This window comes from Nipponia nippon, unplaced genomic scaffold (genome assembly GCF_047370975.1).
Source record: "Nipponia nippon isolate SJK-2023a ecotype South Korea unplaced genomic scaffold, ASM4737097v1 scaffold_8, whole genome shotgun sequence".
Lineage (NCBI taxonomy): Eukaryota > Metazoa > Chordata > Aves > Pelecaniformes > Threskiornithidae > Nipponia > Nipponia nippon.
This window is the reverse complement of record NW_028262402.1, coordinates 21,041,313-21,056,593: the sequence shown is the minus strand read 5'-3', so window position 1 is coordinate 21,056,593 and position 15,281 is coordinate 21,041,313. Positions and strand designations below refer to the sequence as shown.

The following is a 15,281-nucleotide window of genomic DNA, read 5'->3' as shown; positions in this document are numbered from 1 at the left end:
ATGCTCTCTCACTTTTCTGTCTTTGCCTTTTTCTTGACTTTCGGGGCTTTTTTCCCTTGCATGCAGCTTTTCTCTCTTGTTTTCCTTCTCATGCACTCTTCCCCTCTCTCTTGCAGCACTCTTTCCCACTTACTGTCTCATGCTTCTTAATGCTGTTCGACACTCTCTTGCAGACATGCTTTCCTGCTCTCTCTCTCTCCTTTTCTCTAACACTCTTGTTCTTTACATCTCTTTCATGCCTTCCCCCTCTGTCTTGCACATTCTCCCTTTCTCTCCAGTATGTTTTCCTCTCTGTCTAGCATATGGCCTTTCCCTGTCATGTGTATGCCTTCCCTCTCTCCCTTTGTCACTCATGCTTTCTCTCTCACACACGCTTCTCTGCTCTTTTGGGCACTTCCGCCTCCATCTCACATGTGCTTTCCTGTTCTTGGGCTTTCCGTCTCCCACATGCTATACCTCTTCCTTGCGCATGCTTTCCTTTTGTTGTGAGTATGCTGCAACATGTTTCCTCTCACTCTCATGCATGCTTTTCCTCTTGCACACACATGCTGGCTCTCTCCCTCACATGTGCTTTCCCTCTTGTGGTTTCTCTCCTGCATGCCCCCCTGCCTCACCATATGAGGTGTCTCTTTCATGTCCTTTCCTTCTTGTGTACTTGCTCTCTCGATCTTTCTTGCTCTCATGCTTCTGCAGGCTTTCCTGCTCTCACACTTTGTTCCTACTGTGTGCTTTTCCTCTCTTGTGTGTGGTTTTCCTGTCTCATGTTCTTTCCCTCTCCCTTGCAGTTTCCCTCTCTGTTTTACTCTCACCATCTCATTCCTTCCGTCTTGCTCTTTTCTTAATTTCTCAAACTTTCCCACTTCCTTTTGCATGCTTTTCCACTCTTGTGCCTTTTTTCTTATGTCTGTCTTTCTTTTGCTTTCCTTCTCACACAAGCTTTCTCTCTTGTGCACTTTTTGCTCTGTCACTCTTTTCTTGTTGCTCTTTTGCTCTTCCCTCTTTCTTGGAGTAGCTTTATCTGTCTTTTGTGTGCTTTGCCTCCCCCTCCCCCTCATGATGTCTCTTCCTTGCTCACACCATCCCTCTTTCATGGTTTCTCTCTGTATTGCATGTTTTGCTTTTCTCACCCGTTCACGTTTTCCCTTGCTTGCTCTTTCTTGTGTTGTTTTCTTCTTTTGCATGCTTTCCCTTTTCTGGGGGCATTTCCCATCTCTCTCCCCCTCACACGCTCCTTCCCTCTCTTGCATACTTTTTCCTTCTCACTGTCTTATGCTTTTCCTCTGCCTCTTGTGCGTTTCCCTTCTCATGGACATGCTTTGTATCTCTGCACACCCCCCACCTCCCCCCCTCCTTTCTTTTCCTGTCTTGCCAGCTTTCTCTTGTGCACACCCCTTCCCTCGCTGGTACTCTCTCTCTTGCTGCTTCCCCCCTCTATCTTGCACTTTTCCTCTGTCTCTCAGTGACAGCCTTTGCCTCTTTATTTTTGCACACTTCCTTGCATGTGTGTTCATGTCTTCTCAGACATGTGCCCTCCCTCTTGCATGTTCTGTCCCACTTTCTCTTTTGCCTCACGTGCAATTTTGCTTTCTCTCTCTGTCACGTGCTTTCTCTCTCTCTGTTGTGGCCTTTATCTCTGTCTTGTGTTTTCCCTGTCCCATGTGCAGATGTGCTTCCCACCTCTGTCTTGCCTGTCCCCTTTTTTTCCCTATCTTGAGCATTCTTTCCTTCACTTCTGAACACATGATCGTTCTCTGTCATTCTCAGTCTCACACGCTTTCCATCTCTGTTATGCTTTCCCCCTCTTACATGCTTCCCCTTATACACATGCTCTCCTCTTCTTGTTTGTGCCTTTTCTCTTGCATGCTTTCCCTCTTGCTCTCATGGGCTTTCCTTCTCTCTGTGTGTCTCTTCTCTCTCTTGCATGCACCTCCCCTTGTTCCTGTGCATGGTTTTCCACACTCATGCACATTTTCTCACTTGTATGTGTTTTGTTATTCTTGCAACTCTTGCTCATTCTTTCCCTCTCAGTCTTTCACTCTTTTTATCTTGCTCTCCTGCTTCCTTTCTTTTGCCTTTTCCCTCTTCTTTGATCTCTCGAGCTTTCCATCTCTTTCATGTGTGTATTGTCATGCACGTTCCCCCCGTTTCTCACATGCTTTCCCTTTCTTGTACTTTCCTTCTCATGCAGTTTCTTGCATGTGCTCTTCCCCTCTCTTGCATGTTCTTGCCCTCTCTCTTATGTACCCTTTCCTCTTTTTCACATGAATGCTTAACCTCTCTGTCACATGCTATCCTTCTGTCATACATGGTTTCCCTGTCCTGTACATGCACTTTCCCTTGCTCTTTCCTTTTTCTTGATCCCTTAAGTTTTCTCTCTCTTTTTCCCACTTGCTTCATCTTACACACAGTCTTTATCCCTTATGTGTGCTTTCTCTCTTAAGCATGCTCTCTGCCTTGCAGGTGCTTACCCTCTCTTGTGTGCTTTCCCTCTTCTCATTGCTTTCCCTCACTCTCATCCTCACTCTTTCCCTCTCATTTACTCTTTCCTAATACCCTCCCACAATATGCTTCCCCCCTCTCTCCTTTCTCTCGCTCCCTCTTTTCCCTCTCACTTCCCCTCTAGTCTTCCCTCACACTCCACCTCTCTTGCTGGCTCTCTGTCCCTGCCTCTCACTCACTCCCTTTTGCTCTTGCCCTCTTGCTTACTTTCCCATCTTTCTCTCCCTCTTTTGCTTGCTTTCCCCTCTCTTTCCTTTGTTTTCCGTCTCCCTATTGTTTGCTGTCTTTGCCTCTTGCTTTTCTTTGCTCTCACTCCCTTTCCATCTTCCTCTCTTTCCCTCTCACAATCTTTCCAACTCACTCCCTTTTCCTCCTGTTCTCTTTGTCTCTTTCCTTCTGCCTTTGCATCCCTCTCTCTTTCCCACTCACTTAGCTTCCCTCTGCCTCCCTCTTGGATCAGTTTATCTTTCCCTCTCAGGTGCTCTCTTTCCTTCTGCTTGTCTGCCTCTTGCTCTCTTCTATACCCACTTACTTGCTCTCTTTCACTCTTCCCTTCTTTCTCCTGTGTCACTCTGTTATGCTGTCTTACACCCTCTCAGTGTCCCTCTCTGCCTCTACTTTCCTGTTGCTTGATCTCTTTTGCTTTCACATGTTGTTTTTTATTTTTTCCCTCTGTCTCAGCTCACTTCTTGCCCAGTGTCCTTCCCTCACTCTGTCTTTGTCTCACCTTCCCTCCTAATTGCTCTGACTTGCAGTCTTTCCTGTCTGCTTGTCATTCCCTCTTGCTCCCTTTGTTTACTCATCACTCTCTTTCCCTTGGGCTCTCTTTCCTTCTGTCTCTGTCCCTCTTGCTGTCTCACTTTCTCACCGTCTTTCCTGCTGATTTTCTTTCACATCCATTTTTGCCTTCCCACTTGCTTGGCCTCTTTCTCTTATTATCTCTTTCCCTGTCAATTGTTGTCATTCCTCCACCCTTGCACTCTTTCCTTCTGTCTGTCTTTCCCTTTTTTTCTCTTTTTCTCCCTGTCCTGATAACTTTTCCCCTCGTTTGCTCTTTCCTGTGCCTTTCTTCCATCCTTGCTCACTCTTTCCCCTTCTAGCTACCTTTTCCTATTCCTGTCTTTCAATCTTGATTGCTTCTTTTGACACTCACTCCCTTTCCCTCTTGTTCTTTCCTTCTGCCTCTTTCTCTATTACTTTCTTTCCTTCTGCCTCTGTGCCCTGTTCCCCTCTTTTCCTCTTGCTCCTTTCCTTTCATTCTCATACGCTCTTCACAGAATCACAGAATGGTTGAGGTTGGAAGGAACCTCTGGAGGTTATCTGGTCCAAGCCCCCTGCTGTAGCTGGGACACCTGGAGCCTCTTGCTGAGGACCTTGTTCAGATGGCTTTGAATATCTCCAAGGGTGGAGACTCCACAAACTGTCTGGGCAACCTGTGCCAGTGCTCAGTCATCTTTCAGTAAAAAGGTGTTTCCTGACATTCAGAGGGAACTTCTGTGTTTGTGTCCATTGCCTCTTGTCCTGTCACTGGGCACCATGAGCCTGGCTCCATCCTCTTTGCAGCTTCCCTTCAGGTATTTATATACTTTGATAAGATCCTCCCTGAGCCTTCTCTTCTCTAGGCTAAACAATCCCAGCTCTCTCAGCCTAGGAGAGATGGAGAGATGTTCCAGTCCCTTCATCATCCTAACAACCCTTCACTGGACTCTTTCCAGTAGCTCCATCTCTCTCTTGTAGTGGGGAACCCAGAACAGGACCCAGCACTGCAGGTGTGGCCTCACCAGTGCTGAGGAGAGGGCAAGGATCCCCTCCCTCAACCTGCTGGCAACACTCCTCCTAATGCAGCCCAAGGTACCATTGTCCTCAGCCGCAAGGGCACATTGGCTCATGACACCTTAGTGTCCACCAGGACCCAAGGTCCTTTTCTGAAAAGCTGCTTTCCAGCTGGGTGGCCCCCAGCATGTACTGGTGCCTGGGGTTGTTCCTCCCCAGGTGCAGGACTTTGCGCTTCCCTTTGTTGAACTTCTTGAGGTTCCTGTTGGCCTGTTTCTCCAGCCTCTTGAGGTCTCTCTGAATGGTACCACAGCCTTCTGGTGTATCAGCCTCTCCTGCTGGTTTTGTATCATCAGCAAACTTGCTGAGGGCACACTCTGCCCCATCATCCAGGTCATTAACAAAAATGTTGAACAGTATTGGTCCCTGTGTTGAGCCTTACAGCACTAGTCACTGGCCTCCAACTAGACTTTGCGTCACTGCTCACCACCCTCTGGGCTTGGCTGTTAAGCCAGTTTTCTGTCCCTCTCACTGTCTGCTTTTCCAGCCCACACTTATTAGCTTCTCTATGAGGATCTTATGGGAGACAGTGTCAAAAGCCTTACTGAAGTCTAGATAAGCTATATCCACTGCTCTCCCCTCATCTACTAAGCCAGCAGTTTCATTGTAGAAGTTTATCAGGTTGGTCAAGCATGACTTCCCCTTGATGAATCCATGCTGACTACTCCTGATCACCTTCTTGTCCTTCATGAGCCTGGAAATGGTTTACAGGAATACTTGTTCCATCACCTTCCCAGGGATTGAGGTGAGGCTGACTGGCCTGTTGTTCTGTGGATCTTCCTTTAAGATAGGAGTGACAGGTCTTTCCTCCAGTCCTCAGGCACATTTCTCAATTCCCATGATCATTCAAAGATTGAGTGTGCCCTTGCAATGACATCAGGCAGCTCCTTCAGTATTTGTGAGTGCATCCCATCAGGGCCCATGAATGTCCAGTTTGCTTAAGTAGTCTCTAACCTGATCCTCTTCCATAAGGGGTGAGTCTGCCTTGCTGTCTACTTTCTCTGGGCCTGTGAGTGCTTAGATTTCCAAAGAACAGTCTTATTAGCAAAGACTGAGGTGAAGAAGGTATTCAGTACCTCAGCATTTTCCATGTTTTGTGTCACCAGGTCCCCTGCTGCCTTTAGCAGCAGAAACACATTTTCCCTAGTCATTCTTTTTGCACTCATGTACTTGTATAGAAACCCTTCTTGTTGCATTTGACAACCCTTGCCAGATTCAATTCCACACCCTGTCTCCTCACTCACACTCTTACTTTTGCTTATTTTCTCCCTCTCACTTCTCCTGCTTCCTCTCTCTCCCTTGCCTTCCCCCTTCTGCACTCTCAGCTGTCTCTGCTCTTCTCTCCCCTTTTTTCTCTCAATCTCTCCCTTTCCCTCGCTGTCGCCCTCATTCTTTCTGTCTCCTTTTCTCTCTCTCCCTCTCTGTGTCCAACAGGTGATGTCAGCATTTTCCTCAGAGCTGTCTTTTTTGGTTCCTTGGCCACTGAACATATGCAAACTGCAAAATAATATCTGCAATCTTCTGAAAGTTGTGTCCTGTCTGTTTGCATTACATTTTCTGTGTCAGAGCCAAGATTAGCATTACAGTATGACCAAAGCTATGGCATGAAAAACCCTGTGCTGATTTTTCTTCATTATCCTCAGCTAGAGTCCAGTAAGGAAGAGGTCTGCACCTAGTATACCAAGGTATCTTCCTCAATAATCAGTTTGGTCTTGCGCTTAATTTCTTGACAAGGTGAAACCATTTTTGTTTACTGTTCCTTTCGTGCTTCATGGTTTTAGCATTGTCTCACCCTTTGCAGAGATCCTAGGATATGGGTTTACAGATCCTGCTGTAATCCATTTTGCTTGCAAGACAAAGCATGTGGGGCTTTACAGTCTTTATGCTAATGTTGAGTATTGTTGGTTTTAATGACTCAACTTCATGCAAATTATTTGTAAGTCCAACACTCCTATAAACTTGCCTAAGTAAAATGTATGATACTTGGGCTCAGTAAGAGTGTCTTTGCATAATCCCAGAAGTCATCTCATTGCACGATAAGAAATAATGAGTCTGTGAAGATGAATCCGCTGCACATTGCACCAGAAAAAGCTGTGAAGAAAGCTGGGGGCAATGTTCTGATACACTGCATGAAGTATACGCAGTGCACTGAAGGAATTCTCTCCCCTTGCTCTTCAGTGCTTTGGATATTCCTCCCTGTTAATTCTGAAACAGAAATCTTCAGATTGAAGCATAGTACCAACTTTATTTCTTCTCTACAATTAGTAAGGGCTGCATGATGATGCTAGGTTCTCAGTTATATTACTGCTCAAGGCGGAACAGGGCCGTTCAGAGGGGCACTTCTGGAAAGAGAGAACCGTATTTGTAGACTTTTGCTTACATACTTCTTTATTGTAGAAATGTTTCTAGATGTAACCTGTACTTTTTGCTGTTAATGGCCTTGTCTTACAGTTCTTACTTGCAGGTTTTTTTCTTTTTCACCATTAGTTTTCTGTCCTCTGTTCTGTGGCCAACATAAGCTGACTTCTTGGTTCTGGTAGCTATGGATAGGACTGTACATGGGATACTGTCCTTCTGCGTTTATCCAGGATTTTTCTATCTTCTTTTCTCACACCTTTTCTTGAAGTGCACAAGTTCTTCTCAAATGTGTATGTTACTGGGGTGGCAGGAGTAATCTGAGGAGAGACCTATTACTTTAGTTAAGTCACAAGTTTAAAAATAGTTACTATAATGGAAAAATACAAGAAAGAACTGACTCTGCCCTCAGTGCAGAAGAGTGAGCATTGCTTCACAAAACCATAGAACAGGCCAGGTTGAAAGATCATCTGGTCCAATCTTCCATGGGAAGGGGAGCCTCTATGAGATCATCTAGCATCCTGTCCAGTCACATCTTGAAAACATCCAGTGATGGGGACTGTACCACACCCCTGGAGAGATTGTTCCAGTGGTTGATTCTTCTCACTGTAAAAAATATCTGTCTTATCCTGAGATGAAACCTCTCCCGGTGCAACTTGTATCTGTTGCCTTTTATCTTCTCCATGTGGTACCTGGTGAAGAGAGCACCTCCTTCCTCTTCATAGCCACCCTGTAAGTACTGGAATACTGTGATGAGGTCTCCCTGAGCCTTCTCTTCTCCAGGGAGAAAAAACCTAACTCCTCCAGTCTTACCTTGTAGGGTGGGCTCTCCAGTCCTCTGATCATCTCCGGCCCTCCTTTGGACCCTCTCCAGACCAGAACTGAACACAGTACTCCAGGTGTGGCCTGACAAGCACCGAGTAGAGTGGGATGATCACATTTCTATAGAGATAGTAATGCCCCTGTGGATGCAGCCCAGGAGCTGATTTATCTTTGTTGCTGCAGCAGCGCTCTGCTAATTCATGTTCAGCTTGTTGTCTACCAGCACCTCCAGGTCCCCTTCAGGAAGGCTATTCCCCAGCCACACAGATCTTAGCCTGTAGTAGGCCCTTTGGTTATTCTGTCCCAGGTGCAGGACTTGGCACTTATCTTTGTTAAACTTCATACAATTATTGCTAGCCCACTATTCCAGCCTGTCCAGGTCTCTCTGTAAGATGGCTTTTCCTTCTGACGTGTCCACTTCACCACCCAGTTTAGTATCATCAGCAAACTTGGTGTGAGTGCTTGCAGTCCTATCATCCAGTTCATTTATGAAGATGTTCAACAGGTTGGGGCCCAGTATCAGGACCTGGGAAACCGTACTTGTGATAGGCTGCCAGCCTCAGTAAAAACCATTGATCACCAACCTCTGAGTGCAGTCTCATTGGCCAGTTTCCTACCCATACTTAAAAAATTTCCTACCCGTTACTTAAATACTTTGTGCCTCACCTCTCTAGAAATGCCTTGTGATGCTGTTCACATGTCCTGTTAGACTGGTATATTCTAAACTGCTAAGTTTGAATTTAATTAAATAACATGGTAACAGTCTATTTTAAGTCTCTTCAGAGCCTGCCTGTCCAGAACAATCGTCAGATGCAATTTTTCTTTACACCTTTAGCTAAGACGATAAAGAAGAGCTGTTTGCTTACAAAGGTGGGCAGGAAAGCTTGTAGATGCACCTTAACAGAAAGTCAAGCTATAAGTTCCCTTGTTATTCCCTGTACGTATGATGCTATGTAAAATGCTTCAAGCTTTTTTCTACCTGAAGTCTTCAGAAGTGCTAAGTGGATTTTGGAAGAACACTTGCAGAAAATTGACTAATGCTGGGCTTTGAAATAATTATGATTCATGTTTTGCTTGTTAGAAATTTTAATGATTTGGTTATATCTTATTGCTTTAAAGTCTGGGCCAGTGTCAACAGGAATAGACGGATTTAACTTTTTTGGTTTTCTTGGAGCTGGGCAGAGTAATACATGCTAAGGATTAACCTGAACAGAGCTTTATGGGAGAGCTTGAGGCAGTGATAACAGGCAGGAACAGTCACTGCATATATACCAGTATGGCCCACCACAGAAGTAGCAAGGAAAAAGGTGTCAAGCAGAGCACTGGGGATTTCCTGCAAATCCTGTCTTTGAAGAATGACTGGAACTCATCAATAGCCATCATAGCTTACATGGAGAAAGCTGGTTTCCTGAATCAATGGTACCTACTGAAAAGCAGTAGCTTCTTTGTGGTGAAGAAGTCTAGAGATTACATGGCCATGTTGCCTAGAGTGCAGTTTAGCTATCTCTTTGCCTGCAATTCCGAAATAGACACAGATGTGTGAGCTTGTGAAGTGTTTTCTCTTTTCTATAAGGGAAGGTGAGGACTGATCAAGTGAAGCTGAAAAGCAGAGAGTTTCCAGTCCTTTGTAAGTTGATTGTGATAGGATCAGTATTTGGGGAAACGACCTCAGGCAGGGGATGAATTGGATCTGTGGACATCTTTCCAGTTAGGTTGCCAAGACTTTTAGAAGGCTTTACTAAAGGTACAATTGATTTCTTGCCCTAGCAGTTAAATGATCATAGTAGCTATTCAGAGTGGCTGTTCAGACCTTCTGGCCCCATGCAAGCATAATTTGATTCCTACTTGCAATCTAAAATAAATCTTTGTTAGGTATCCAATTTAGGGAGTTCCTCTGGAACTATTTTCAGGGTCCAAGCCTGACTGAAAAAGGGAAAAAGGAAAAAAGGAACCTGAAATTTAATTGATATATGCCCTGTGTTTTAGATAGAGCTCTGTTCTAAGCAGGTTAACTAGGAGTGGATGCAGAGTTACCTCTGCTGGGTGACTGAGATGACTTCTCTTTCTGACAGGAAGCTCCCAGCACAGCTGATTATGTCAGCAGGGCAAACAGGCAGAACCATTGATATGATCCTATTTTTCCTGCTCTTGATGCTGAAATGAAGAGAATTGAAGTTTCAGGTCTTAGTAGCCTTTTACAGCTAAGTCTTTATGAGAACCTGCTGAACCCTATACTACAGTCTACACATACTACAGTCCACTGTAACTTACTGCCCTGGACACTTGACCTTGCTCAGGTAGTTGTAGCTTCTCTGCCTTTCTTACTGGGAAAGAGGATGCACAGGAAAATAAATGGTCATTCCCAAGTTCCTTCATTTCTGTGGTTGTAGAATATACTTGACAACCCTTTTAGCTTGCTGGCAATTGCCCTTTTTGACATCTGTCCATTGATACAGTTTGGTGTCAAAAATTGTGACTTTACAGAGTTAATGCCGTTCTGATTGATAGCCTATACCAAAGTTGATCATGTAAATTTCCAAAGGACCCTAGGTTCCCTTGGATCTGCTAAAATATAAAGTGTTTTCCCATTACAATGCAGGATTGTATGCTATAATCTAAAATAGCACTGTAAGAATTACACTAGGTGAGAGCAGGGCATGGGGGAGAGACATAGCAAATTTGTTCTTGCTGCTAAACTAATTGATATTTTCTTAGATCAGAGAAATTTCTTATAGATTGCAAATACTCTAAGATGTTGCAGACAGACACTTGGAGTGCTACAGGGTTTGTTTCTGACTGTGACCCTTTATTAATATATACAGGACAGATTAACAAAGTGCCAACTATTTTTCAGAGAGCGCTAAACAGGGAGATCTTGCAAACTGAAACTGCAGAAAGCCTAGAAAGAAAAGTGCCACTGATACAGTAAAAAATGTTAATACAGTAAAAAATGTTAATACAGTAAAAAATGTTAATACAGTAAATATTGCCTTCAAATATGCAAATTCAGTATCTCCAATAAGAGGTAATCTAGGCAGTGATATTCAGCTAGAAAAGAGGAGCTGGAATGGCAGAAATGCTGGAGGATAACTTTCATTGAAAGGATTCAGCACATTTCATACTGAAACCCTCCAGATGTGACCCCCCTCCCCCAGTCCCAGAAAAAATACAGTCCTGGGGTATTTGTCACTCAAATGCTTGCATATTTCTAAAATATTTATTAAATTTGGTGGGTTAGAACAAGGGTTGGAATAACGTAAAGTAGTGTATTTTAAAATTCCATGTGGAAGCATTTGTAGGGCTGTCTGTGGAGGTTTATTGCTTGCATTTTAAACTACAAAACTTGTGCCACCATCTTCCAGCTATTTTATATAACTGGGAGACATGCTTTCACAAGAAAAGAGTTGTTTTTCTTTCATGTTTTTGGCATAATTTTTTCATTTTACAAACCTTGTATTACCCGTTTTAATAACACCTTAGAGATGGATTGAGAGGTGAAAGATTTGTTGACAAAACATTGGCAATTAGGATTTAGGAGATCCAAAGAAGCGGAAAACCTATTAATAGCACAATTTCTTGGCCATATTTTTCTATGTATTAAATATTGAGTTAAAAGAGAGGAGTTTTGTTGAAAGCCGATATGTACTCTAGACTATACTTAATGTTTTCAGTCTAAATATGGCGTGTTCCGTGATGTGAATCTGTAGTGTTCTTTGCATCAAAAGTCTCCAAAGGCATTGTTTTTTCTGGATCTAGCTATCTTCAGCATCAATCTCACGTGAAGTTTGGATGTGCTTTGTCATCTTTAATACATTTGGATTTCTCATTGAAGTCCCCAGAAGCTAACTTGCTAAATAAGCTCAGTATTAGAGGCTGGGTACTTATTTTTTTTTTACTCCTGCGTTATGCAGAGGCCTTAATATTGGGCTGATTCTGCCAGAACATGGAGGTAGTGCATACAGTTTACATCCCTCTATGCTCTTCTCCTTTAAATAAGAAAAGGCATTAATGGTTGCAGAGACAGTTCAGTATGGAGCAGTTACAGGTTGGTGCTTTAGATGTGTCCTGTAATCTGTTGTTTTCACTGAAACAGCACTGAGAGGTTGCAAGGTTGTTCATTACTGGCTGATCCAGCTCATAAATGGTAGGATACATGAATGGCATGCCACAGCCAGCATTTTGTGCTCTCCTGGTGACTTCTTTTGGAATAACTAGGCAACCAGCTGAACTACCTGGATTGTCTTGGTCATGTTATCAGCAGTAGCCTGATCCCTGGCCACTGTGTTCCTTGTGGCTTGGCGAAACCCTGAACCCTGTGGTCACTCTGTGTGTGTAGAATGAGCAGAAGGAGCATAGAAAGTCATTATTCTTAGTTATTCAGCAAATGGGTGCCTGGCAGAAACAAGAAGAATGAATGGTGCTGTGCTCGAAGAACTAAGTTGTTGCCGTAGCATCAGAGTAGCTGAATAGGTCTAACTGCTTGTGCTCAGTTATTCCAGTGCTATTTCCACAACGACACGTGTGTATACTCTTATACCAGCTCCAAAATAAACCAAATTATCCTGCTATTGAACCCCACTAACAGTTTAACTTTGTGGATACTGTGTGCTTCTGTTGCCTTCTCTAAATTGCACTGCTGCGTTATACTGTGAAACTGTCCAAGATTTCCCTCTGCAGGTAGGTGTCTATGTTTTGTTGAGAGATGAAGCAAGTGCTGAGACCTTTTGGAAGTAAAATTATTATATAAGCAGAAAGCAGTTTATTATTTTTACTATACCGGAATACAGAAATAATTGGACCATTTACTTATTGACTTGGGGATTATTTGCTAGTAATCATAATGTGAAAATGCAGAATTTAAATGTTGCTAGTAAAGATTATTGTGTGCTCTCATTCCAGTATAAAATGTGAGTATCTAAAACAGTATGTCTACCTAATTTTTGAGCCAAAGAAGTGAACATACACAGATTCAATTCAAAATAATCTTCCAGCCAGTTTCTTCATAATTAAAAAAGCAGCCACTTTTAAAATTTTTAACACCATTGATTTACAATTAGGAGCTTTCTCACAATAGGGTACTAAATGTGTTGTTAGGTGAGCACACACTAGGGAAAAAGATATGAATGGAAATTTAAATTTAAAATGCAGGGCTCTTGGAAGACCTGGATATATAAGTTCATGGACACTCTCACTTCTCTCTTCTAGGATTCCCTTGCAATCCCATCATTGAGGTTAATAAATGTGATAATCACAGCCACTGATAGCCTTCATCTAGCTGGTCTATCAAATGCATATTTTTACTCTAGAAAATGGTTTAAAAATTGGCTGTTTGCCTATCTGACTCAAAAACCATTTCCTCTGTTTATTCAGTTGTATCATCTAACCACTACAAATACTGTTTTTACTCGTATCAGCATGAAAACAGCTAAGACTGAGTGAACTGCAGTTTGTTTAATCCTTGTCAACAAAATCAGTTATTGAACATAAAGCTGGTTATTTACACAAGCTCACTGAAGACTAAGATAGTTATGCAGAAGCATGGAGCAGCCTAGTTCACTCCCAAGTCACAGTTTCCTTGGCTAAGCAGCGAGGGAAGTAGTTTTCTGTGAACTGAATGTATGTTTTGCAGTCATTCACACCTGCTGTTCTTAGCTTATTTTTCAACTCTGCTTTCATGATCTGTTCTTTCTTCCACTGAAAGCCTTGGGAATTTTGCTCTTGACTTCGCTGGAAAACAGGACTGTATCCTAATTATTTTGATTTAAAGAATAATAAGTTTAATGGTTTATGTAAAATACTGCATTTTGTAGCTTACTTAGTCATAAGTGACTAATTTACATCTCAAAGAAGTGCTAGTCATCTTAAATTTTTATTACTTGGAATAAGATCAGAATTAAAAACCGTGAGGAGTAGAACAGATTCTCAGCTCAGGATTTCAGTGTAAATCATTTCTGCTTTTGTCAATGTGTTCTTTTGGGAACTGATGATGTAAAATATTTTGATGGGGAGAGGAAAATGTTCTGCTTATTATTCCAGTGAAATAGCTTTATTCCTTCCTTTTGTCTGAACAGGTAAGCATCTGAATTTGGTGTGAATTAGTCTCTGCAGATGTAGTTTGGGGAAAATGGACATGTGCCAACCCAACATCATTGCTGCAAGTTGGCACCTCAAGGGAGGAAGAGCAGTCAAAGTGTAGAAAACCCTTTCACTTCCGTTTTCATTTGACTCCTGTCACCCACCAGAATACCTCAATGTGGCAGATTTGGACCATGTAGGTTTCATATGTGGCAGACATTTCTTGCAATACTGTGGGCCCAGCTGAGCTAAGCTGCTGTGACAGGAAGGCAGTGGGTTGCTCATGTAAGCCTAAGAATATGGTATTCTCTGGAAAACATTATGTTAGCTAGCTTTGCAAATATTTCTAATAGCACAAATTTTATGTTGCTTGTACAATGTCACTGGCTATGGGCAGCAGTGTACTCTGGCAAGTTTGATGCCCTTCACAAGGGGAGCAGAGTCCATCTGATTATCCATTGTACAGGTTGGGCAGCTTTGTGAAGAGTACTGAAGTCTTTCTTCTCTGCCTCTTACCATCCAGATTCTGTGGAAAGGCACTGGAAGGCCAACAAGAGATGAAGCTATCTTGAAACTGCTTAATGGAGACTTTAACAATTAGGACAAAGTATATTAAAGCACAGCACCTTCTAAATTTGAGGTGAACTACTGGGTACCTTTATTGTGGTGACAGTTGCTATGTTTCCACTTAACATACTTACACATTATAGGATATATAGAGGTGATAAGGACAAGCTTTATTAGTTACATCGTTGCTCAATTGCTGATCAATAATCAGTTTTCTAACACAAAGTGGAGATCTGTGAGTATTGTTTGTGTTGTGAAATAATGCTAAAGAGCGGACGAACTCGGATATCTTTACCAAGTTTGCCTGAGAATGAACTCTGTTTTTGTTACCAGGAATTCAGCGGCAGTGGGTCACGGCTGTTTCTGCTACGCTCTAATGCGTTCAATTCCAGTTGCCATCTACATTGTTTTGGTAACAGGTCTGCGTTACCACTTGTTCATATGGAGTGTCTTCTCACCAAAACTACTTTATGAGGGAGTGCATGTGTTCATCACGGCCACTATCTGCCTGTTCTTCACAGCCATGGATCAGAACCGCTCTCATAAAGTGCAAGATTGAAAATAAGTGTGTGGTACACAGTTCTGCATTGCAGTGTCCAGTGTGTCACTGGAATGGAAGAAGGAAAATAACAGCTTTAAATTGTTGTGCGGAATTTGAAGAGTAAACTTGTTTATTTTAGTCAAGATCAGGATTTGAAGGGCCTGTCCTGTTTTAAAACTGAGTTTGCTTTAAAAATGTTGAATTGAAATAAACTGTTTTTTCATGTATGGCTTTTGGTCTATAGCTGTCATTGTAGCACTCTCCAAATAACACAATGGCAATATTACATGATTTGAATTTAAAAATGTACATCTTAATATAAATACGGACCACTGCCTCATGGGCACTGAAAGAATCTTTTTACCTTCTTAGACTACAGAATCCTAAAAATATGTAGGATTTCTCGGTGCTGTTCACAAGATCTTATATTCATTAGCCTTGGGGGGGTTGTTTGTTTTGTTTCTAGCATGTGTATTGAAATTATTATTAAATTATTGAATTATTGTGCAAATATCCCAGGTAAGAGATTTTTTTGTTTGTTTTGCATAGGCAGCATTTCTATTTAAAGGCAGTATTTTCTTTGTAAGAT

The 15,281-nt window shown here is 42.5% G+C and overlaps 1 protein-coding gene across 7 annotated transcripts in view; it reads left to right on the top strand.

Moving 5' to 3' along the window:
• PIGG (phosphatidylinositol glycan anchor biosynthesis class G (EMM blood group)) overlaps positions 1–14,919 on the top strand; it is a 95,722-nt gene extending 80,803 nt beyond the window's left edge. For 2 of the 7 annotated variants that reach the window (XM_087742127.1, XM_087742132.1), the window contains exon 13: positions 14,485–14,919. In XM_087742127.1, coding sequence (XP_087598253.1) covers positions 14,485–14,710 — 226 coding nt within the window. In that variant the 3' untranslated portion in view covers positions 14,711–14,919. Of the gene's footprint in view, positions 1–14,050; positions 14,225–14,484 lie in introns of those variants that run through there. The other 5 variants (XR_015701038.1, XR_015701039.1, XM_087742128.1 and 2 more) reach the window with 5 other exon arrangements.
• The last annotated feature ends 362 nt before the right edge of the window (positions 14,920–15,281 follow it).